The 23,750-nt window shown below is 37.0% G+C and overlaps 1 protein-coding gene across 3 annotated transcripts in view; it reads left to right on the top strand.

The window, feature by feature from the left end:
• The window catches only part of DCDC2 (doublecortin domain containing 2), a 71,795-nt gene that overhangs the window by 16,826 nt on the left and 31,219 nt on the right, over positions 1–23,750 (top strand). Inside the window, exons 3-8 of one of the 3 annotated variants that reach the window (XM_074897912.1) lie at positions 1,415–1,429; positions 7,456–7,532; positions 7,657–7,788; positions 12,253–12,399; positions 13,509–13,563; positions 16,040–16,241. In XM_074897912.1, the coding sequence (XP_074754013.1) occupies positions 1,415–1,429; positions 7,456–7,532; positions 7,657–7,788; positions 12,253–12,399; positions 13,509–13,563; positions 16,040–16,241 (628 nt within the window). The remainder of the gene's footprint in view (positions 1–1,414; positions 1,430–7,455; positions 7,533–7,656; positions 7,789–12,252; positions 12,400–13,508; positions 13,564–16,039; positions 16,242–23,750) is intronic. The other 2 variants (XM_074897913.1, XM_074897914.1) reach the window with 2 other exon arrangements.

The following is a 23,750-nucleotide window of genomic DNA, read 5'->3' as shown; positions in this document are numbered from 1 at the left end:
GCTTTTGATCACTGAACCTTGTACATTCCTTGCTTTCACATCACAGGGGGTGGTGTGTATGTATAAATGGGGTTTTGGTTCTTTTGACCCCAGTTTTACCCTAAGGGAATGCAAATATTTGTTCTTAATTTTCCTGGGCACATTGATTAATAAGTAGGCCATTGTAACAAACTGGCAAAGCCATGGCTCATTGCATTAGCTGATAAATTTGGAATGTGACATTGTGTTGAAATATTTAAAACTTCAAAAGCTTAGTTATAAAGTGATGTAAGTAATGAATGTGATGTTCATAGCACACAAGACCATATTCATACAGCAATAAGAAAGACCAGCTCTTAAACCTCAAACCAGCACAGAGATCTCATTCAGGGAGGTTACGTTTTTTGACTGTTGTTTTGCTACTGTCCAGTATGGCTTTATAAATATGTGTAAACCTGTAAATCTTGCAGTTGTTCAGTTGCTCCATTTGATGGGGGATGCTTCTGGTAAGAAAAGGAAATAGATAGTCATCCCATTGCTTAGCTATAGATAACTAGCCTGTGTCTTCATGACAGCCTGTGAAAGTGCTTCCAGACCTCTGTATTTAGCATGTCTCTAATTATTTAATATACACTGAAGGCAAAAGAAAAGCTAAGAATGGCATGTTTTCATTTGAAACTATTCTCAAGTGCTTAAAAGTCACCTTTTTAGAAACAAAATATGCAGCACGGTATACAGCTCTGATATACAAGGATCAATTCTCTGAAGTGTCACGTACCTCTTGCAAGTCTGAGGTAGCCAATGGAGGTTGGGTAGTTTTCTGCATTTGTCCCACTTTCCAGTCTATGTTTGAATAATAAGTGTGAAAAGTATAATGTAGCATTCACAGAAGCAAAAATTTTATTCATGAGGATCAGCAAATAGGTTCACACCAATACGCATCATTTTGCTACATCTTCATTTTAGGGATCATGTCTTTTACCTTTTACTGGTTAACACATTTCTGAAGAAAGAATTGAAAACTATTCTTTTTTATTTGTATATTTCAAACCAACGTGCAGGTTGCTCAGAGTCCTTGCGTGAATAGCTGTTCTCGATGATGGTTTTCCTGTAATGCCATATCTGTAATGTTCTCTTCCCACTCTAACACTTCTTTGAGTTAGAAGCATTGCATGACCAAGCTACCATCTGTAGCGTTCTAAAAAGGAGCAACATGTTTTCAGTTGATCTTCAGCCTCGCATGTGGTCAGCTGAACATAAACACAGTAGAAATTTTTGTATGAAAATTATATTAAATTGTTTTATATATGTATGCACACACTAATTCAAAATGGTTTTCTTACAAAAACTGTTTTTCATATATGTACATATAATAGTATACCTGAGGTAATGGTTTGGCTGCTGATCATTTTGTTTTGTTTTCTTTTGCCAACAGTCTACAGTGGAAGATGTAAGTACCTAATGTAGATTATGCAATGTGTTTTATGTTTGCCAAGTGTTTTGTCTGTGTTTTGTTAAATTTTATAAACATTTAGTATATTTTTTAGTATATGGGAAAATATAAAATGTTGTTATAAAGCAGCTGTGAGGGTGTGAATTTTTTTACCTGATTACAGTTAGATTCTGATCTGCATCTTTGTATTTTCGAAGGAATGTTAGGAGGCACTTGGCTGCAGCTAACATTCAGCAACCCAAATTCAAGCACAGTGAATTATGACTGAAGGTGAAAGCTGGGCTCTGAGACTCTCTGTAGAATTAATCTGAAATTTGAGTGTTTACGGAGATCTCAAATGCTGCAGATTGATCCCCACTCCCAGAACCTAGGCTGTGTTGAGCTTAGCTGCTTTGTTTTTCCTGGACTCTACAAGGTGCATTGCAAAGTTATTTCACAGGTGGTAATGCCTCTCTGAAGCAAGAAAGATTCACACTGCTGTTGGTGTAAGAGGCACTGTGGGAAATAACAAATTCTTTGTAGAATAGAAAGGTAAAAAAAAGGGTTTTTTTTAAAAAAAGGTGGTTTTGAATGTCTGTGATCCCATGGTTATTTCCAGCAGTGTTTAGCTCTTGTTGCCTTGCAAATTCTCATCTGATTGATTTGCCTTCAGCTTACTTAAAGTTCCCTATGTGTTTTAACTGAATAATGCTTTCTTCTTCCTCCCCTAAATGTTTTGCGTTGCTGCTGTATGTTCTTGTGTAATAATTCAGATGAGTATCTCATCATAAGTTATGAAAAGTTGGCAACATTTGTCAGTAGGATATGGAAGCTGCCCATGAAGGGGTCTTTTTAAGCAAACTGAAAATGTACAAAATCTAAAGATAAAATCATAATGAGGCCAGACCACTGATTAATGTAAATCGGCTTACAATTGCTGACGTAAATGGGAAAGTGCTGATCTACATCAGCTGAGAATGTGGCTGGTGAAATGAAAAGAAAATAAAGGGTTTACGGGGCTAGTGATGCTCATCTCTTAACGTAAGCACAAACTTTCACCTAAGACCACAACGTTGTTAATATGTAACGGCAGTGCCAGAGGGGTCAGGCTATTCCAGACACTGCAGCACTGTGGTACCTCCTACAAACAAAATAGGAATAGTACCATGTATTCTTTAATTAAATCCTGGATTAGATCTTCCGCTATGGTGGTTTGGCATAACTCTATATACTTCAAAGGAACTAGATTGATTTACAGTGGCTGAGCACTTGGTCTTTTATTAATGTATACTTCTGTGTACTGAAATTATGTGGCTTGCTTTTCATAACTGTAAATAGTTTAACACTGGTCAGACAGAAGTTCTAAACTCTGTAAGGTAGTAACTTGAAGACTGTGCCAAAAAAAAAAAAACAACAAACCAGGACAGGTTAATGAGAAGAATGGTGTATAGGGTGAAGGTTTTTTTGTTTGGCTTGTTGGGGGTTTTTTGGGGTTTGTTTTTTGCTGTTTTTTTTTTTTTAATCACAGTGCAGTATAGATCTAGCCAAACTGTTTTTAAATGTGGTTTCAGAGCAGTCTAAGGTTGCTCGTGCTGAGTTTTTGTGCTGTTTTACTTGGAGAGCTTGATATGCTATGCTCTAGCCAGAACATACACTGGGCATCTGTAAGAGTTATCTCTCGTGCATTGTGGAATACTGTGTTATACTATATTGTAGTTGCTCACATGTCTGCATCCTTGCCAGCTTCAAAATTAAAGGTGTTGTACACAGATCATTTGCAGCACCCCTCTGCAGGCACTTCCCTCTGTTTTTCTTTTTAAATTTTCTTATACTTTATATAATTATTTTCTCCTTTCCTCTTATTTGCAGTGTCAGAGTGTCCCTGTGTCCTGAATATAAAGAGTTTATCTTTCTTTTGGCTCCTGAAGCAGATCAGGTGTAAAACATGCCTTCAGGAGGCAAACAGTCCCAAAGACACTAATTATCTCTCCTCTTCCAGACAAATAACAGTGGCCTAAGCATCTGCCTAAGAGCATGTGGACCCCAAGAAAAGATGCAGTGTCCTTGTCCTCGCTGTTCATATTGGATGTGGCCAAAGATTATTCAAAGAATTCTGTACCACCATGGTCCAGCACCTGCTTGATTTAGTTTGGACTATTCTGTTCCAAGCTCCCAGAAACTGAGGTCTTGTCTATGCACTAAATACTTAGGAGTGTTTTAATAGTGTCATAGTCATCTTAGTGTTTCCATGCACTGACTTTTGTGGTATTACGTTAACAAATGTAATATTGCACTAAGGTATTCTTTACACCTTTTAATATAGGAAGTATATTTGATTTAAACACACTTAGCAAAACAACACAAGATTGTATTTTGTTCTCATTTAGACCATGTTTAGGTAGAAAAGACAAATATTAAGTCTCTGCCCAGGCTGGTCCTATCTTACAGTACCCTGCAGTTTGCTTGTTTCAGAACAGGGCTGACTTGTTAGGCCACAGAAGGCTGCCAGAAATGTTAACGACTCTTTGAGAGAGTAACCCAAAAGACAGACTTGCAAGCTGATGCCACAGTATCTATTATTGGCAGAAATACAATCCTTTGAATAATAAATGAGCTCTTAACATCTGTCAGGTTGCTTGTTTTCTCAGGGGCCCAGTGATTGGGCTGTATGCAATAACATAATGGCCTTCTGAGGAACCTACATCAAAATTAATGGTTTCATGAGCTTGCAGGAGCACCTAAATAATTGGGCACACCTGGGACTATCCTAAAGGGCTCCTTTATGCTTAACAAATGCTTTCTAACTAGTTCCATGTTGTGGTTTAACCCCAGCTGGCAACTAAGCACCATGCAGACACTCGCTCAGTCCTCACCTGCACCTGGTGGGATGGGGAGGGGAATGAGAAAAAACAAGTAAATCTTGTGGGTTGAGATAAGAACAGTTTAATAATTGAAAGAAAATAAAATATAATAATAAAATTAATAATAGTAATAATAATTGTAATGAAAAGGAAGGTAAGAAAAAGAGAGAGAAATAAAATCCAAGACAGACAAGTGATGCACAGTGCAATTGCTTACCACCTGCTGACCAATGCCCAGCCAGTTCCTGAGCAGTGATCAGCACCTGCCAGCCAAGTCCCCCAAGTTTATATCCTGAGCATGATGCGCTATGGCCTGGAATATCCCTTTGGCTAGTTCGGGTCAGCTGTCCTGGCCGTGCTCCCTCCCAGCTTCTTGTGTACCTCCTCACTGGCAGAGTATGGGAAACTGAAAAACCCTTGATTTAGGGTAAGCAGTACTTAGCAACAACTAAAACATCAGTGTGGTATCAACATTATTATAAATCCAAAATACAGCACTGTACTAGCTACTAGGAAAAAAATTAACTCTGTCCCATCTGAAACCAGGACATTCCAGTAAGGTGTGGATCACTGAAACCTGAGTGTTGCAGACTGGATCAGGGAACTTAGTTTGATGGACTGTTTGGAGTGTGTAAGAGCTTGAGCATAGGTCTCAACAGCATAAGTAAGCATCAGAAATGGATGAGGAATCAACTTTTAGAAAAAGCAATATAAAGCTTTACTAGTTATACATTGAATACTTTATCGGGGGTTAGCCTGACAACCTAGCAGCTATGCAGAAAGGGGCAGCCAAAGTTAAGTCATCCCCACTTTGGATGCAACTTGTGTTTAGAGCCTAAATAGTAGGACCTGATGCTATGGAAGTAACTCAGTATTACCTCAGCCTTCAGTAGCATACTCTTTAGAGAGTTATCTTATTTTTTCTCTATTATGAAGCTCTCTATTAGATAGCTTAGATTGGGCAAATAACCAATAATGGCTGATGGCAGCAATATAAATATTTTCAGATGTTGCAGTTTAAGGTGTGTTTTCTTTTTCTTCCTAGAGGCTCATTAAATTTTCATCTCAAATTTTGGTGACATAAAGTACCAGTCATGCTCTGAAAAATAAGCTTTAAATGTTTCTGCAAAAATGGCTGAGTTCCTAAATTATTTGGCAGTCTCCAAAAAATTTTTTGCCTCCCCTAATGAGCTGTTCTAACAACCCTTAGTCTCTTTCCAAGCCTATAGTAGTAGGTGTGAATCTTCCACCTGATTCAGAGCAGGCTGGAATTAACAGCAAATCTGTGAATTGCAATTACCTTAGGCATTAAGGCATATCTTATATACAGTCCAGTAAAAAATTTCTCATTGTATGAGGCCAAGACAAACATGTAACTACAAAATAGATTTTAGGAGTAGATATATTCCCTAGTAAATTGCTTGTGTAAAGGGAAGATCTCCAGCCATTCTAGAAGCCTGCTTCCTAGTCTGGTCCACAAGCACTGCTGACACGATGCGGCAATAACACCTTTCTTGCTGTCTCTCCTCTTGTAGAAGTCTCTGGCCAAAATATTGCTTTGCACTGAGCCTCAGATCACTGTGCCCCTACTACTGCTGTTGCTTGCTTCTGTTTAGTCACTTTGCTGTGCAAAGGCTAGTTCTGCCTTCCTCTACCCCTGAGCAGTGTAGGCTTTCGTGTCTCCTGAGTCTCTCTGAAAATGGAAGATTGGGAGGGTTACACTGCTCACTAGTGCTTTTGAGAAAGACGAGAAGCTGAAGTGAGTTGAATTCAGAATAGATATGCTTCTCTTTTACCAGCTATTAACAACAGATTTTCTTCAGCAGATTTACCTTTTTCTGTCTTTCACCTGAAGGCTTGTACATCAGGGAATACCAGTTTTGGTTTTGTTTTCTTGATTGCTTTTTCCCTGAGAGAGCTATCTTAGCTCCAGAATTTATGTACTTGGTGCGGAGTTTGCTGTGTGAGGTTCTTTGGGTTATGTGGGAAGTCAGATTTGATTATTTTAATAGTAATTTTTATCCAGTTTTAATATCTAGAGGTTGAGCACCTCTCTTGCTTTTTTCAGTACATACAAGAGAAAGATCTGGAAAGGAGTCCTGCCAGTACTGAATGAATTTGTGTGAAAATTGAAGCAAAGACTTAAAGCACTGGAGCCCAAACAATTTTTCATAATTAAAATTAAATGGGAAGTATTGGTTAAGTCAGCACAGAATGCTATAAAGCTGCAACACGTCATATCATTAGACTGTTTTACATAGTGACTGGAACCTTGCCTGTTTAAATAAACTTTGTACATCTATTGGAAAGCATGTCTCTGTGCATGCTGCCTATTTAATCCTTTAAACTTTTTTGGTCTTTTTTAGAAATGTAGCCCACTTGTTAAGACATGTACTATGTCTTTTGAATGTTTGCTTGGGTTTGACACCTTATTTTGAGGATTAAAAATTTTTTCCTAAAAATTTTGAAGTTTGTGTTTACCTCTTTTTTTTTTTAATTATTATTATTTTGAAAAAGTGTTTAAAAATGCAATAGGGAATCCTAGCTTTGTGTATTGCATAACTTTCTGTTCAGTATAATGGCAGTAATGTTGAGCCACGTGATTGATCTCAATGTAGTGTCTCTTCAAAAAAGTACAGGGAATAATTAATAGTTAAGTAGCCTGTTTTATTCTGAGAGCCAAAAATCTGCAGTTCACCTCACTTGTGAGTCATTGCCCTAAAATGAGCATAGTATTCAGCAGCCTTTATACTTACTACATAATAGCAGAGAGACCTAGAGATGGCATTTACTGTTAAAAAGAGAAGATAGTTTAATTGCCTGGGCCATGGTTATGAGCAGTAAAGACTAAGAAAGCAAGAATAGCATTTGGGAGTGTTGCTTTGGGTCTCTAGGAGTAACAGCTGAGAAGTCACCAAAGATGTCGATACAATTTTGACCTCTCAGTGGAAACCATATGCTGTGCCACACTGCACTGTAGTATACTATGCTGTGGTTGTTATTCAACATGTTTATAAACCTGCAGCAGTAATTATATATGCTCTGTAGGAGGTGAATGGAGTGAAATAAAGCGCATGTTTTAAAGAAGAACTTCTTTCTGCAGATACGCTGCCCCCCTTGCTGGTGGTGATCAGGGAAAATTCTTTCCCAATGTATAATTTCTAATTCTTTTTGTACTTGTAGGTCAAGCCGGTTACTCACAGTAGAATCACCGTGTCAGCACGGTTTCGAAAACCACTCCAGGAGCCCTACACTATTTTGTAAGTAGAATTTTCAGTTAGTGAACTGCCATTTTGGGGTGGGGTGTAGGGTGGTGGTATCTTAACTTCAGATGAGTTTTGTTTAAAACGCTCCTCCAAACTATTTTTCTTTGCTCTATTTTAGCCTGATTGCTAATGGAGACCTTATTAGCCCCATAGTGCGCCTTCTTATTCCCAGGAAAACACTGAATCACTGGGATCATATTCTTGAAATGGTCACAGGAAAAGTTACCCTCAGAAGTGGAGCTGTTCACAGGTATTAGGATGCTGAATATTTGCAAGATACATTTGATATGTGTAGATATGTTTTTAAAACTCTGTAGGTAGATATAATGGATCATTCCTCCTTCATGGGAAATTGCACTGTAAGAAAATTAAAATATATCAAAAAACCACAAAATGGCAATACGTTAACTCCAAGGAACCTTCAGGTTTCATTTCAACTGCTATTTAAAAAAAGAAAAAATCTCAATTTGTTTCAACTGTTAGTTCTTGATTAAATAGTTAGCAGTCATGTAATAATACAATAATAATGCAATATTAGTATTAATAAATAAGTTACATGTCTGAATAAAATAAATGGGCACAGTAAAGTTGGTGAAGATGTTTGGAATGTACAATGATAGATGCAATCCATGGTACCTTTTAATTTTGATAGTTCTTTAAATTCATTGGGGCAAACAATTTCAAGGAAATTATTATAGATTATTTGGTTTTTGAAGACCTGTGCTATGACTAGGATGTGCTTTATACTCAGCCAGCTCTACCTCCTAGTAAGAGCCAAGACCAAAGTTGTAGTTGGGGGTTTGCCAATTCCAGTATCTCAGCTGGTCTGAGTTGTGGTGTCCCAGGAACAGGAGGTGACCTCTTGGATAGGTAAGTTTCAGCTTTTACAGTGTAAAATAAGCTCTCTAAATAGGATTGGTAGTTGTTGCCAGTTTTAGAGCAAAATGATATATGCAGTTTCCGTGAGAAACGTTGCAGTGTAAGTGGGCTGCTAAGGTGTGTACAGGCAAATTACTGACATTCCAGTGTTGCCCCATGCAGAGCACATTACAGAAATCCATTCGTCAGATGGGAAAGGGCCTTTTGTGGAAAATCATTCTTCATAGCTTACGCAATGTCTGAGGGTAAGCTTGCAAAATCTTTCTGAAATCAGTGAAGATAAGGTAGTCTTTCAGTGCTGATTGCTTTCCCAGAGCAGATACAGATGATAAAAGATTAAGGTAATGCTATTTGTTGGCTATTAGCTCTCATCTAATTTTTTATCTCGGCCCTGCTTTTCTTTGCTCCTATTATCTGGCTACTTAGCACTTTTACTTGCAGAAATGTAAACCCACACACATGTTGCAGCTTTCCGGATCTGATTCTCAGCTAGTGTAACTCAGAAGTAAGCAAAGTAACAGCCTTTTACAACATACCAGTTCTTTCTGCTCTCAGTTTAGCAGTTTAAAAACCTTTCACATTTTATTCTCATTACTTGGTGTCACTCCTTGGTGAAACTGAATGATGTACATGAAAGCATAAATTGTTCCGTACATAGCTAGGGTTGCGTTTGAGAAGTTCCTTTCAGTGCTCAGTTTTTAAATAATTTAAAAAATAAGGTAGTGTTCATGACATTTTGAATTATTTAATGTTTTCCTTTTTCTGGTTTTCTATTAACCCAGTTTTCATTTTCTTTTCCTTAAAATGCTAGGAATACATATTAAATACGTTAGTAAAGTGATCATTGTTCTTTAATAAGTTACACATTAATTGCTGGAGTTTACTGAAACTATGTTAGCATTAGGGGAGGTCCTGTAAGACCACTGATGCTGGGAAGATATAGTTTCTCTTTAAAGAAGGATAAGTGGAATTACAAGAACCTTCATTATGTATATGGCAGTTATTCTTTTCCATGATATTAAAAGACATACAAAGCTATCAAGTCTTATGCAGTTTCACATATGGCTTTTTTAAAAAAAAAAATATTGATGATCCCCATCAGAATAGGGATATAAATAAGAAATATGAGAGAGGAGACAATGAAAAAGTAGCTTTTCTACTTGCCAGATTGTGCATGGGAATGGGGTACAGCAACCTGATGGGCAGGTGCCTGGTGCATCGCCAACTGGGAATTTGGGGATATTGATTCCACAACTTGTGTCTTTGCTGTCTCCTTTGTCAGCCTGTATACTTGCTTTGTTTTGGCTGCCACGTTTTGGCTTGGATTCAGGAGGGAAAATGGAGGTCCACTGACATCCCACAGGACAAGCCCTAGGTCATCCCCCCATGACCAGAACTTACTCCAAGGACATGTTTGTTGCATAATACTAGCCAGAGAGAACCCAGCTGGTCTGTGAATGGTTGTGGTTCAGATGTGTGGGTAGAAGGCTTCAGAAATAAGCATCACAAAACTTGTGTGATGCTTGTTAAGCCAATAGTTATTTATTTGTTTGAAGTTCCATTTCTAAAAAAATGCATTTTTAATTTTACTTTCACCTTCAGTGATTGGTTATATTTGATTCAGTTATTGTGATATTGATTTGTGAAAAATACAACTAGAGGTTGCCATATAATCCATAATATATTTTGGGAGCTATATTAAGCAACCAACCTTTGTGCATCAAATATAACATTAAAACACAAGCAAAGTGAAAGATTAGGAACAAAACCCCACAGTCATTTTTGTATGTACCCCTATATACCTGCAGCACCATCCAAATCTATAAAACAGTTCTTAAACTGTGGTACACTGATCTGCAGCTTCCCCCCAAGTTCCTCAAAGCAAAATGTAATCTAGCAAAACACAGTGAGAATAATTCAGAAACAGACTTCTTGCTGAGTTTTAGATTGCTTGTTTTATTTTCATTGTTTGTGTGTAATTGATGCTTTCTACACGGTAGTGAAACATAAATTGCTCTTTGAATTGCTGACATGCCTGTGAAATGTTTGCACTAAAAAGTAAACATGAGTAATTTAAAGGAGGTGCTTCAGAGTTAGCATACCTCTTCTCAAAGAAGCAGCAAAGTGATCAAGATTTTAAAAAGCTGCAATTTCACCTTTGAGAACTTTCAGTGTTTGCACATAGAAAACCAAGGTACTTCTACATGGCAGGAGGCACCTAGAAAACCAAGGTACTTTCATGGGGGGAATTACGAGAGAGACACGGACACATTGGAGCTAGCACAGCAAAGGGCCACAAAGAAGGGCTTGAAGTTGGGAGAGCTGGGACTCTGCAGCCTGGGGAAGAGAAAGCTCAGGGGGATCTTGTTAATGTGTATAAATACCTGACGGGAGCAAGTGAAGAAGTTGGAGCCAGGCTCTTCTCAGTGGTGCCCAGTGACAGGGCAAGAGGCAAGGGGCACAGACTGAAATCAGGAAATTCCACTTGAACAGAAGAAAAAAAAAAAAATTTACTGTAAGGGTCACCAAACACAGGAACAGGTTGCCCAGAACAGTTGTGGAATCTCTATCTTTGCAGTTATTCAAAACACACCTGGACACAGCCCTGAGCAACCTAGTCTAGTTGCTTTTGCTCAGCATGGGGTGGTTGGACTGAGCAGTCTCCAGAAATTGTGTCCAACCTCAGCTATTCTGTGATTCCTGGTTCTATAAGCTACATCTTTTTTCTTCTGTGTTTATTCAAGGTTGTGCCCACTGTGCTTTTTCTCTATTAAACTGAAAATTTTTTCACTTCGTAAGTCAGGGGTGTTGTCAAGGCAGACTCTTGAAATTCTTTCTGAAAAGTGTATGTATAATTTTGTGTCTCCTTGCATTGTGTTGAAATTTAGGAATAATGCATATAGAAGCTTCTGTAGAAGGCTTCTAGAAAGACAAGATAGCCATTCAACATTCCTGCATTTAAGATTTAAATGCAAAACTTTTTAATGCTGAGTTTTGGTATATGCTTCTTAGGAAAAAGCTTATTTATTATTGAACGTTTCCTCCTTCCTCGTTGTTTTGAGCATCTCTAAATAAAATCACGAACTCGACAGTGAAGTAATTGAGATAGCGTAGAAATAATGTGTTAACTGCCACCCCTCCATTCCCACAGTCCCTAATGCATTTCTTCCTTCTCAGTAAAGCATACAAACAGAAATTACTGTGTTAAAAATCTACCTGTTGTAATAGACATATTAATTATTGGTATTGTAGGTGCCTAATATACACAGCTTCTTGTTTTTCCTGCTACTCCCAGCCTTACCCCATCAGGTACAGCCATGTGCCAAACTTCTGATCTACACATTATAACAACAGAAGTGCAATATTATCACCTTGGTGTTAGGTGAACAGGTACTGGGTTTTCAGTTGTGAGGCCATGAATGCCCTGTTCTCAGGTTACTGCATAGTGCCCAGAGCACAGATGGGAGGTAGAAATTGGTATAAGGGTCAGAAACTCATGGAATAGAACCCTTCCAAGGTATCAGAGGAAAGGCATTAAGGACCTTCTACGTACAAAGTAATTTATTTCATATTAGAAATTATAAGAATATTTTATTGTCACAGCACTTCATACTTCGTTAGTTTTATGTAAACTGTGATTTAGGTAATTATTTTGCTCTGTCTTTTCTTGTCTTTTGGGGTTTTTTGTAGCAACTGTATGGCATCCACTGTACTATATTGGATTTCATATCTGGAAATTCAACATGATTTAGCGGGTTTAGATTAATGTAGCTTTCAGTGATCTTAATACACCTAACTTAACATTTATTTTATTAAGCATTTTCATATTTTTCAGACTTTATACTTTAGATGGAAAACTTGTTCAGAGTGGGTCTGACTTGGAGAATGGGCAAATTTATGTTGCAGTGGGTAGAGAAAAGTTTAAAAAGTTGCCGTATGGTGATCTGCTGTTTAGCAAATCTACAATGAGAAGGCCACAGGGGTAAGTTCTATAGTTGTGTGATACACTTCTCACGTGCTTGTATGTGTCAAATTTTTTTCAAAGTACCACTACTAAAGTGCAAAATCATCATTCCAAAAATGGTGGGGGGAAGGGAGGGTGAGAGGGAGGGTGAGAGGGAGGGATGGATTAGTATGGATGCAAAACTTTATTGACAACTTCTGAGGAAGTTGAGATAGCAAAAACAAAAGAGAAAATGATAATTTAGAAGACTATTTCATCTCACAAACATGCCAATTATCATGTATGACAAAATTAATGTCAGAGAAAATATTTTGACTTGTCTTAATTTGTTTTTTGCCTGGGATACAAATGTGTACAGCTGAATGAGATTAGATGAAGACGCAGCAGTCGAGATCTACTCTTGCTTGGTAGTGTTTTGCAGAATATGTATTCCCTTAAGAATGCTTTATGTTTGGGTCTATTTTTTGTAGGCTGGAATTATCACATAATAGATTCCTAAGATGTGTGTCTATAAGAAGAAACCCGAGCTTTTTCTTTGGAAAACATGAAAATTGCGAGCCATTTCATTAAAATAAATGGAAAGAAATGGAAATTTGTCCAGCAAATTGGTGTAATTTAGAGAATTTGTCCCATATTATGCATATAAACTGAGGTGTAGTTGTTTTGTTTTGTTTTTTTTTTTTTTTTTTAATGAGCAGCTGTAGACAGCGTGAATAACTTGAAAATATTTTGGGAAACAGCATTTGCAACAAGTGATTTAAGGGCAGAGAAAAGCTGTGTTGATCAACTGATGTAAACAGTTTCGTTGAAATTGTTGGAAGTTTTCATTCTAATAGTTTTAAGGATCTTTCACTTAGTAATTCACTGAATACTGCTCTGCAAGTTTTCGGTATGTAAAGTATACATTGTAGAAAAATGTAATGCATTTGTTTCAATAAGTTCATGATTATGCATTTAAGTATAGTCCTGTGAACAGAAATGAGTGATTCTTAGCAAAAATGGAAAATGAATAAAACAATTAACTCTGTTGCCATAGCTGACTTGGTGTTATCTGACTTGGTTATAGATACATAGTGTCTATGATAGTGACGGTGTACACAATTCTAAGATATGGTTTATTTCTGCAGTTCCAAAGCCTCTGTACTACCTCCCATTGTGGGCTCTCGAAAGTCTAAAGGCAGTGTGAGTATCAAATGCCATATTAAAATTTGTTTCTAATTTTACTTAATTCCCATGAATGGAAAGTCCCTGTCCTTTGGGTTTTAATTAAATCTGAACAGAAAAAAAATCCACAGCCACCTGGTGTTGTGCTTATTAAAGCTTGATGAATCTGTAGCTATTTGCAGTGTCAATTAGATGAAACTTGAGAAAATATTATTGCAATAATGACTGCTTTATTTTTTATAAAACCTTCCATAGCAAAGATCAACTGCTGCCTTGAGGTCTTTCCCAGAAACCTTGTCATCTATCTTTGTGTATTTGATTATTTATTTATTCAAATTGTACACCTAAAGGAAAAACACAGAACCTTTTACAGAATGTCTTGCAGAAAATGGTGTTTCTACATGCTGAGTCTGAATAAGGCCCTAAACCTGTTTCCCATCTGATGGTTTTGCCCTAGCTAACCATTAAATACAGACCTTGAGCCTCCACTGCTTCATATCCTGTATAGCTTTTTCTTGTGTACAAAATGATTTAAAACAGTGCCAAATCAGAATATAAGTATCTGTCATAGTTGTGGTAGTTGATCATGTCCATTCACTGTTCACAAAACAAAAAAAACCCTGAAGCCACTAAACAAAAAAAAGCAATAAAATTCACAAGTCTCTGTTCCATTCTGTTGAAATTTAGTAGAAGATAAAACCTCAGTATAGAACATATTTTCACGTGGTGTTTGTTTTTAAAATGTGAGCTTTGCAATTCTAGCATTTGTAAAAATAACTCATTTACAGTTTTAACTTATCGCCTCTTCTACTACTACTTAACAACATGTACAGAAAATTACTTGATATTCACTTTCATTCCATTGGGATTGTAACACACACCGATAACAAGTGTCAAAACTTAAGGAGGCAGAAATATGTACTACTGCTCTTAAATATCTAATGCAACACTAACTGGTATAAGTCATGCAGTTGTTTGCTTTAATTTGAAATCTACACTTTTTTACTATTATTGCTTGGCAGTAACAGTCTCCTGTTTGAATTACAAGAGACTGAAATATTGCTGTGCTCTCATTTCTTTTTACAGAGAAAGGATAAGTGGTAGATTTGATGGTATTGGTAAATAAATGGTAGATTAGATGGTAAAAGCTAGATGTATTTAAGTAAGATATCTTAAACAGAACATTTCTACTGATTATGTGAAAACTAGAAGAATGACATAAAAAGGTAATAATGTATGCAGAATTTTTTTTAAGAGATGTGGGATTTTGTTCAGGACTTATTTTTGTGAAAGATTTTAATTTTATATAGTATTACCTTTTAACTTTAGCAGTGAGGTGAAAAGAATTGTTCATGATCACTGCAGAATGAAAAGCCTTTCTGGTGGGCAAGTTCTAAAACGGCATGCATTGTTCATGCAGCTACGCTAAACAAAAGTGTGAAGTAGAATATATTAATCTTTGGTGATTCAGCTAAATCTGTGATAAGGTGAACTGTGATAAATTCCAGTTATTGATAAGGCTTTTTGCCCTATCTGCTTGAGTGTTTTGTTGTTATATGTAATGTTTTTACACAGCTGGATTAGGAAGAAACTACAAGTGCTGTTAGACTGGGTAAAGTAGGGGACTGACAGCCTCTAACGAGTGACAACGATGAAGGTGTTCAGTTGGTAAAGTCTTTACACAACCTAGAACGATATAAGCAGCACCTTAAAGATCTGCTATATACAGTTCAGGTTTTTATGATGTTGATTATGAACAGATTTAGACTGAAGAAAAATGTATATAAATAATAAAATCTCTGCCTAGTACACTCAGGATAAATACATACATCAGAGCTGTAAAAATAAGGACCAGGTTTCTGGTTCTGTTTCTAGATACACCATAGAGTGAGCAGAGGAACTGTCTGATGTCCCTGGAGGTGATTCAGAGGTGATGTGTGGGCAGACCCTTTTCTTAGTGTCCTCCTGGCAGTCAGTGTTACTGACACATGAAGACTGTCATCCTCTTACAGCTGCTCTTGACCTTAGATTAATGTCCGTATCTCATTTACACAGGCAATAATTTATTCACAAGTTATGTATGTTACATCTTATGACTTTCCACACATATGCATAGATGAGATACAGATACGTATCATATGTGTGCATAAAGATTCACCTAGCCATTCTTTTCATCATATAGAGCATTATTTCTTTATAATAAATGCGTTATTTTGTTCTGGGAGTTGTTGAGCAGCATTTAATCAGTCGGATTATATAGTAAATTGATGAGATAGTTACAGTTTTCTGGATAGTTTAAGATATCACTTAACTGTATTGATTGTAAATTAATATGCTTCTTTTAACAACTAATACCAATCCTTAGTATTAAAAGGTTGAAATAATATTGAAATAAAAAAATAAACTGTAATTTTTATTATTGATAAACTGTAAAATAATAATAAAATAATTTTTTAAACCCTGTAATTTTTATCATTGATCCACTTCTTTTCAGGGAAATGATCGGCAATCTAAATCTACTGTTGGATCCAGTGACACAGGAGAAAACAGTTCCTCACCTCAGCTTCTGAAAAGGAAAGACAAAAAAAGCCAGAATCCAGAGGATTCTGTGTCTAGACGACACTTTTCTAACAACTCTACAAAAGTAAAACGGACAATAAGAGTAACAGCTTCCACAGGAGTCCTTCAAGATAATGGTCAGTACTGAGATAAACACTCATGTAGCTTTTGATCTTCAGTTAAAAAGTGAAATAGTGAAATAACATGCTTGTGTAGTTCTTGAATTGTCCATTTACTCTGGCTAACTGAATTTACAAAAGTTCTTTCTGCTTAGGAAATGTACCTATGCATAACTGCTACATTCCTAGCTTTATTTACATACCATAGGAGGCTGTATATGATTTTTAGTATACCTTGGAAGTTAAACTAAGATGGTCCTATTTTATGTTTTTGATAAAAGCATAATAGAAAACATATTTTGAACATTTTCCCACTGTTCTTCCCTGCAAAAAAGTGAAGAAAAGGAGCTGGTCTGCTCAAAGAATACCTTGCTGTCCCTGAGGATCCCTGGTTAGCTGCCTGGTGCTGTATAACAAATGACTAGACCTTGGGGAAATAACACAAACACAAACTCCAGTTAGCTGGTAGCTGCTGAGACTAATCATAGAGCAGAGCTGCTGGAGGCACCTTCAGAATTTCTCCCCTACTGTGCTGTGGCAGCAATTTAGAAATTTAGTTGTAAGCATCCTCTTTGAGGATGTTTTTCTATCTTATGGTAGATAGATACTCCCTCTCACCCTCCACATCCTCACTCTCCAGGAGACTGTCCCCTCACTATAGGTATTGCTGCCATGGCTATTTTTCCTCATTAGTAAGAGTTCCAAAAGTCATTAATACAGGCCAATTAATATCTGTCAGGAGAAATAAATTATACTTTTCATAGCATTTGACATTTCTTCTCACTGCTAAGTGTTAATAATTAAGTGTGCAGTAACAAATTGTGATCTAAAACTTCAGTGTATGTCATCCAACAGCATAGTTTTGTACCTCTGTCTAGAATCATGAGCCGTAAATTTACTTTGAGTCAGGATCAGGTTTGTAAATTTGAGTTTTAAAAGATCAATGAAATAGAATCTTTTGTAATATAATTATCTTTTCAAGAGTTAGCTTGTTGAATTTCAGGGTTATTTTAGTGTTGATTCAAATACAATTCTATCCTTTTTCTGGTAAATGAACATAATATTAGCCAACTCTGTTTTGGTCAAGTTTTTTTTCTTACTGAAGAACAACGATTAGATTATAATGAAAGTGACTGGAAACATTTGTCCTTTATAACTCATGAAATGACTGAATATATTAATTACTCTCCTTGAAATCATCATGGTGCATCCCCACTTTTTACAGACTGGTGCATGCTAAAAGCATGAGGGAGAGACTACCAGAGCTGACCTCTCAGAAGGGCCCTTGCATACTTGGCTTACCGTTTTTGAAGGCTCAGAATAATGTAAGATGCAAAAAATGCAGGGAAAGGCTTTTACATTTAGGTGGTTGTCCATCCTGGATATCTTCAGTTGTTGATATGTATGGTTTGTTGGTTTTGTTTTTGAAACAGATGCATTGACTTCTGTTGGGAAATGCTGTTACAGAATTCTTTATACAGAGATCAAAATCCACATGTTCTGTTTTACTCTCCTGTTAGGAGTACTGAGCTGCTCTGCACCTCTACTTATGACTAGAAAGATCTCAGTCAGACCTTTAACATTAAGAACAGTCAAGCCATATAACTTTTTCTGATAGGTATAGTGCCATTATAGTGATTTTTAATATGCTATTTTTTCTGGCCTGAGAATTTTTGTAAGTAAAGTTTCTACAGATGTTTTCTGGAAGCAAATGGACCCCTCTTGCCAAGGTGAGAGAAATTTGTTCTTTGCTTTTGTCAGCCTTACATCAGGTTATTGGAGGTTTCCAATTGCTTTCTTTCATTTCCCAGTGGAGTGGAGAGTACTAGAAGCAGCAATAGTTTCTTTGTCCTTTCAGGAGGCAGTGACTAAGAGACAAATCTTACTTCGGTAGATAGCAGACAAATATAGGGAGATACTTACTTCTCCATATTTAGCATTATTGCCGCTCCACCTGCTGACAGAAATGGTTGGAAATCCACTAAGTTTATTGAAGAAATGATTGCTTGTGTCTGACTTCAGCTTTTCCATGCTTTGTGAGTCTTGAGTAACTAGGAAAAGCTGTTCAAGGCAGCCAGTTCTCTGTTTTGAGCTAAAGAGAGAAGCTTTCTTCTTTCTCTGCTCTTCTATTTATCTTCCATGTGTGAAGCGGTTTGATGTGTGTGTTATTCTGCAAGTCTAGATAGACCTAGCTGGTCATACAGCCAGTTGCTGGAGGAGATGAAGTCTCTAGGTTAAATTCAGACAACAGTATGGAATGAGAAATCCAGAGCTGTGTAATCCCTGCTCTCAGTGGATCTCTGTTCATCAAGTGATACATACTAAGCCATTGAGAACTGTCTTCTTTTGACAAGCACAAAAAGCAAACCATCTCATGTTCCTATAGGCCAACCACAGTGCCAAAGGCAGACTTGTGAGCATCTACAGACTTATCTTTCCCCAGTTAAATTCCCTAGTATTTGTTCAGCCAGATCAAGTGGAAAATATTCCAGGAAGAGGTTGCCTTAAGCTTTGTATCACAAGGCTTTAAATTGATTTTTCAGCACTGCTTATATTTTGAGAAGAGGTGCATCCTTATTATTACTTTCTTCTAGTTCAGCTTAAATGTCGATTTTCTTTCCCTTTAGTCATTTTGGATAGGAATTTGTAAGGAAATGCTTCACATCCCTTAAAATCCACAGAGATTTGGGGGGGGGGGGGGGTGTTAGATTTTTTTCCCCTTTCTGGAAGAGGTACAGCTGTGCTTGCTGCAGTGGTTTTTGTCATAGTAGACAAGCACTATATTTGAACCGCGTTCTGAAATAGGTGTGTTTCATTATAAAGAAGGTAAATCAGCCTCTGTACCTAGTTTATTTTCTGAATTGTGTGAGGTCTAACAGACTGGTAAAGGTACTCAACTTTTTGACCAGAGCTGATGCTGTTGGCAAAACATCTGAGGTTTCTTTTGACCTACTGAGACAAGTGCCATGTGTCACCATTTAAAGAGAAGCAAAAATGTCCTTCTGGAAGCATCTGAGGTACAGTGTTGGAAAGGAGGTGGAGCAGGACTATGAAAGAGTGCTAATAGCTGTTTCTGCTTCTACTGCAGGAAGCAGGCAAGGCATTCATATCAAATGATATGTTTCTTCATAATCACTCTGTTAACCCATCTTAACCTGAAGACTCCACACTGCTTGCAGTTTCTTTTTGTTTTGTTCTGAAGCATGGTAAATTGGGTAACTTAATCAATATAGTGTCAAAATCCAAAAATTCACAGTGTTTAATCCAGTGATGACTGTATACCAGAAATTTTTAATGTGCTATTGTTGTGAATGTGGCACAAAATATAGGAAATTATTTCATACTAAAATAATTAATGTTCCAGAAAAAAAATCATGTATTTCACCATTAAAATTAAGTACTAAAGTGCACCTATAAGATTGTTAGTGGTACCTAACACCACTCAATTACTTTGAAATTGAGGTCTTCAATGTACTTAGTATACATTTCCCTAGGAGGCAATAATGCCTTTCAGAGAGATAGGAAATGTCTAGATTTATAGCTACAATTGTTTAAATTTACCCTTATCTTTGAGAATCTCTGGAGATGGCATTTAGTTTCTAAAATATTTTTTTAAGTTATTAGTGTGATGGTAGTTTTACAGCTGGAACTATTCTTGAGCAATATACTAATAGTAGGTTGTGTGTTACTCAGATAATAACTTTGGTATGTTTTTTGCATGCAGACAGATATTTTATTTGTTTTCTATTGAATCCTACAAATGTAAAAGAGGAGTTAACACACCATGCCATGTTTGGTAACTGAAGTCTGTCAGTGTATGTTCCTTTTCTATTCTTTCCCATGTAAATGAACAGCAGGCTTCTCTCTGGAGACTCAAAAGCACTAGGAAATAAACATCTCCACGTGTGATGTGAAATCTTAAATTGCTCTTGCACTTTTTTGCCCATATTTGTCTGCTTCTGAGAGACTGACACTTGCAGGCAAAATCTTGGGAAGGAGGACAGCTCGAAAAATCAGAGCAAAGATCTGTTCACTCAGGTCTGACCCTTTGTGGGAGCTTTACTGTAGGCAGAACTTAGGTAGCTTGTAGTGAAGTAGTTGAAAGAAAATATGCTATACTGATCCTAAAGGGTCATCTTCTACACAGTTGTCTCCTGAGCATTTTTTCTGGTCACAGCTCAAGATGAAGTGACATAAAGCACAGGCAAGGCAGGCATAGCTGTGAGCTGTTAGTGTGGAGTGCTGCAGTTTAGTATCCTTCTGCCCAGGCAGCCTCTGTGTCAAAGACTGCCCTTACAGAAAGCCAGTTGGACTGTAAAAATAGAGGGTTACAGAGGTCAGCATTACACCATATTTCTTGTCCTTTATTATCTGAAGGGACTGAACTGCTGTTTGATTTGTGATGATGTTAAACTTACTGCCAAATGTATATTATTTTGTGACTTGATACCCTGTTTTGCTATCAAGTTTGTTTCTTTATTTCTCATTAGCTGAATATTTTTCACCCGTGAGATTATCTGTTGAGTTAAATATAGCACAGGAGCTTGATTAAGTATTTTCACCAAATTATCTATCTGCAGGTGGGAAGTGGAAGTTCTTAGCTGGTTGATGTACATTTTGGAACAGAGGTAGATGGCAGAGTAGTCACCTTCAGAACATTTCCCTAGAGACCCTTATCAGTCAAATCAGCTTTATGAGCCCACTGACTACAACTCATGTGTTGGAGTAAGCAAAGTCTGAAACATTCTGCCCTCATCAGCATTGACATTGTTTTTATGGTACATCATAGGGGAGTCACCTTGCTCGGTTTTGACCTGTTCAGCCTCTACCAGAAAAAAAGCTCCCAGTGACGGAGGAAGTCTCGCTACAATGTTTACTTGCTAATGAAAGAAGCAAATTAGTTTGCCTCTTTCAAGCAGACCATATTGTGACTGACCTCTCTGCCTGCTTCTTTTTAACATACTAAGGTGATCTTTAGCATACCAGTGAAGCAGGAAGGAAAAAATACTAGAAATATGCAAACATTGAAAATATTTTCATATGCAGATGACCTAATGTATCTGTATCCTACAGCTTGTTGTTCATGGCTCAGTAGGCTGCTTGGGTTTAATCTGCCTGTCCATCTCTTGTTTCCATGGAGTATATCTGAATGTACTTGCCACCTTCTTGAAATAAGAACAGAAAGTGTGAGGACCATCATTTGCAGTGTTCCTTGGTAAACATGTGTTCTGGTATGTCATCTGGGGCACCAGATTCACCAGGTGGCCTGTCTGGTGCTATTTCCAACTTTCTGTATGTCAAGCAACAGTGTTGTCATTGTTCTTGTCTAAGTGTTCCCAAACATAGCTGCTACTGAAGTTGGATTTCAGCCCGCTGTTGTAAACTTCATTTCTGCACTTCGCAGAAATCAGTATTCTGAGCGGATGGGTCTTCAAGCAAATCTGTACTCTAAGCCCACTTCTTGTACCTGTGTCCTGCAGTGGTCATGGTACGGCTGCAGGGAAAGCTTTCTCACCCAAGCCAGAATGTCTTTGACAACCTTTGTTCTGATTAACTCCATGGTGAACTCCTACTAGAGAAGATGCTCTGCAGGAGAAGTTCCCAACTCCATTTCTACTTGTCTTTTTTTATCCCTAGGGGACATCTTGTAGGGAGTCACTGCTGATCTGCTATGCTTTCCATACTGTTGGGGTGGTGCTGATGCACCAGAGGCAGAGGCTTCCTTCTTGCTGATGACTGAGCCAGTTGACTTTCAGCAGCTTTCTAGTTTGTACTGTAGACTGCTGTGTCACTTTCATACCTGTGTCATTGTTGATCGCTCATCTGTGAAGCTGACACTGTTAATAGTGTATGTATCCACTTTTTATCTGTCTTTTTAAAAGAAAATTTATAGTGAATAATCTTTTTTGGAGCCTTTCAGATTCTCTTGGTATTGTAGGTTTCAGTAAGCATTAGGGGAGCAATAAGCAGAGAGCATCTAACTTATTTCTAAGGAAATAAACCTGTTTCTGAAGAAATAGTTATTTGTTTTTTCTCATTGCTATAATTGTATGTAAAGTGCTGAATAAAAGGGTGCTCAGCAAGATTTACTGATGAAGAACACATTGTATATTCATAGTTTGTAAAAAAGTTGAAGTTTCTATGTGGAAAGCTAAGTGACCATCTAGATGATGCGATATTGAGTTAATATTGGTAAAGTAAAAGCAATGCAGAATGGTAGGTAAATGGTGAACTGAAATACTTTACAGGGTGCTACTTTAGTGATAAATACTTGGAAAAACATTGATTAAACCAGTTTTGTGAAAATCTCTTCTGACGCTACAGCAGAGTTCATTAAAGAGTCAGTAAGATGTTGCAATAGGTAGAGATAAAGAAGAGTGAATATCCCATGGAATATAAAATCAATACTTTGAGCTTATCTGTGATTCTTGGAAATTGCATCTCAGAAAGGGTCTTGTAGACTTAGGAAAACCTCATGTAAAGAAAAAAAAATGGTTAGGGATATGAAAAAATACACTTGAAACAAAAGAACCTGGGATTTTTTATTGTATCAGAAAGGAAGTATTTTTATTTAAAAATACTATGTTGGGTAAGAATAATACCCAGCATTATGATAGATGTTCCTAACAAACTGTGGATGTGATGTAAAAATTCACATATCAAGTTCTAAACCAGGTGCTAATTAGAAGGAGTATTTCAAATCAAAGCATAAACTGGCCATCATCTGGCTACTGTTGGGTTTTGTTTTCTTTTTTTTTGTTCGTTGGTTTGGTTTTTTCCTCTCCTAAAGCATCCTGTGTCAAACATAGGGTACTGATGTGGATGAACCACAGATCTCATCTGGTATAAGAGTTTCTATGGCGCTATTGTTTCTTAGAAAATCAGACCTTTCTTTTAAATAGTCATCAGTGGAGGCTTAAAACTGGCTAAAAACATATAGTGGTTAGAGCATAAATTTTTATTTTTGCATGTACAGTGTGACAGTTTGCACATGGCAAGATGAGAATGAATTGTCTTTTCTTCCTTTGCCCTCCATCCTTCTAGCTCTGTGAAATGAGGCTTTTAGTGTCTGACATAGAATAACTTTCTGTTTCCATATGAATGCAGCAGTAGTCTGGTTTCCCACAGAAAGATTTTCTTAATGCCTTTTGAGATCTTTGATGTTGTTTTATCCTTACAGTAGCTGGTAAGTATCCTTATGAAGGATAAAATCATAGGAAACTAAGGAAATCTGGCAATAAATTAGAATGACTGACATTAAGTGTACCATGCATTTCGTAATGAAGAATGCTGGTAAATCAATCTTTTTAAGGCAGAGTAGAGATGTGAAGTAGAAAATACTCTTTTTCATACCCTCTTGATTTGTTTCAGGTCAATTAAATAGTGTTAGTCTATAATTTTTGCTGCTAGAGTCTTAATATGCTGCTGTCTGAATATATTAATGAGTATCGGTTTTATAAATTTTGGTTAATCTGGGCACAAATGTGGATGTATTTATATCATAGGATAAGACACATCCTTCTAAAT

This window comes from Athene noctua, chromosome 2, assembly GCF_965140245.1.
Source record: "Athene noctua chromosome 2, bAthNoc1.hap1.1, whole genome shotgun sequence".
Classification (NCBI taxonomy): domain Eukaryota; kingdom Metazoa; phylum Chordata; class Aves; order Strigiformes; family Strigidae; genus Athene; species Athene noctua.
This window is presented reverse-complemented; position numbering and strand designations above follow the sequence as displayed.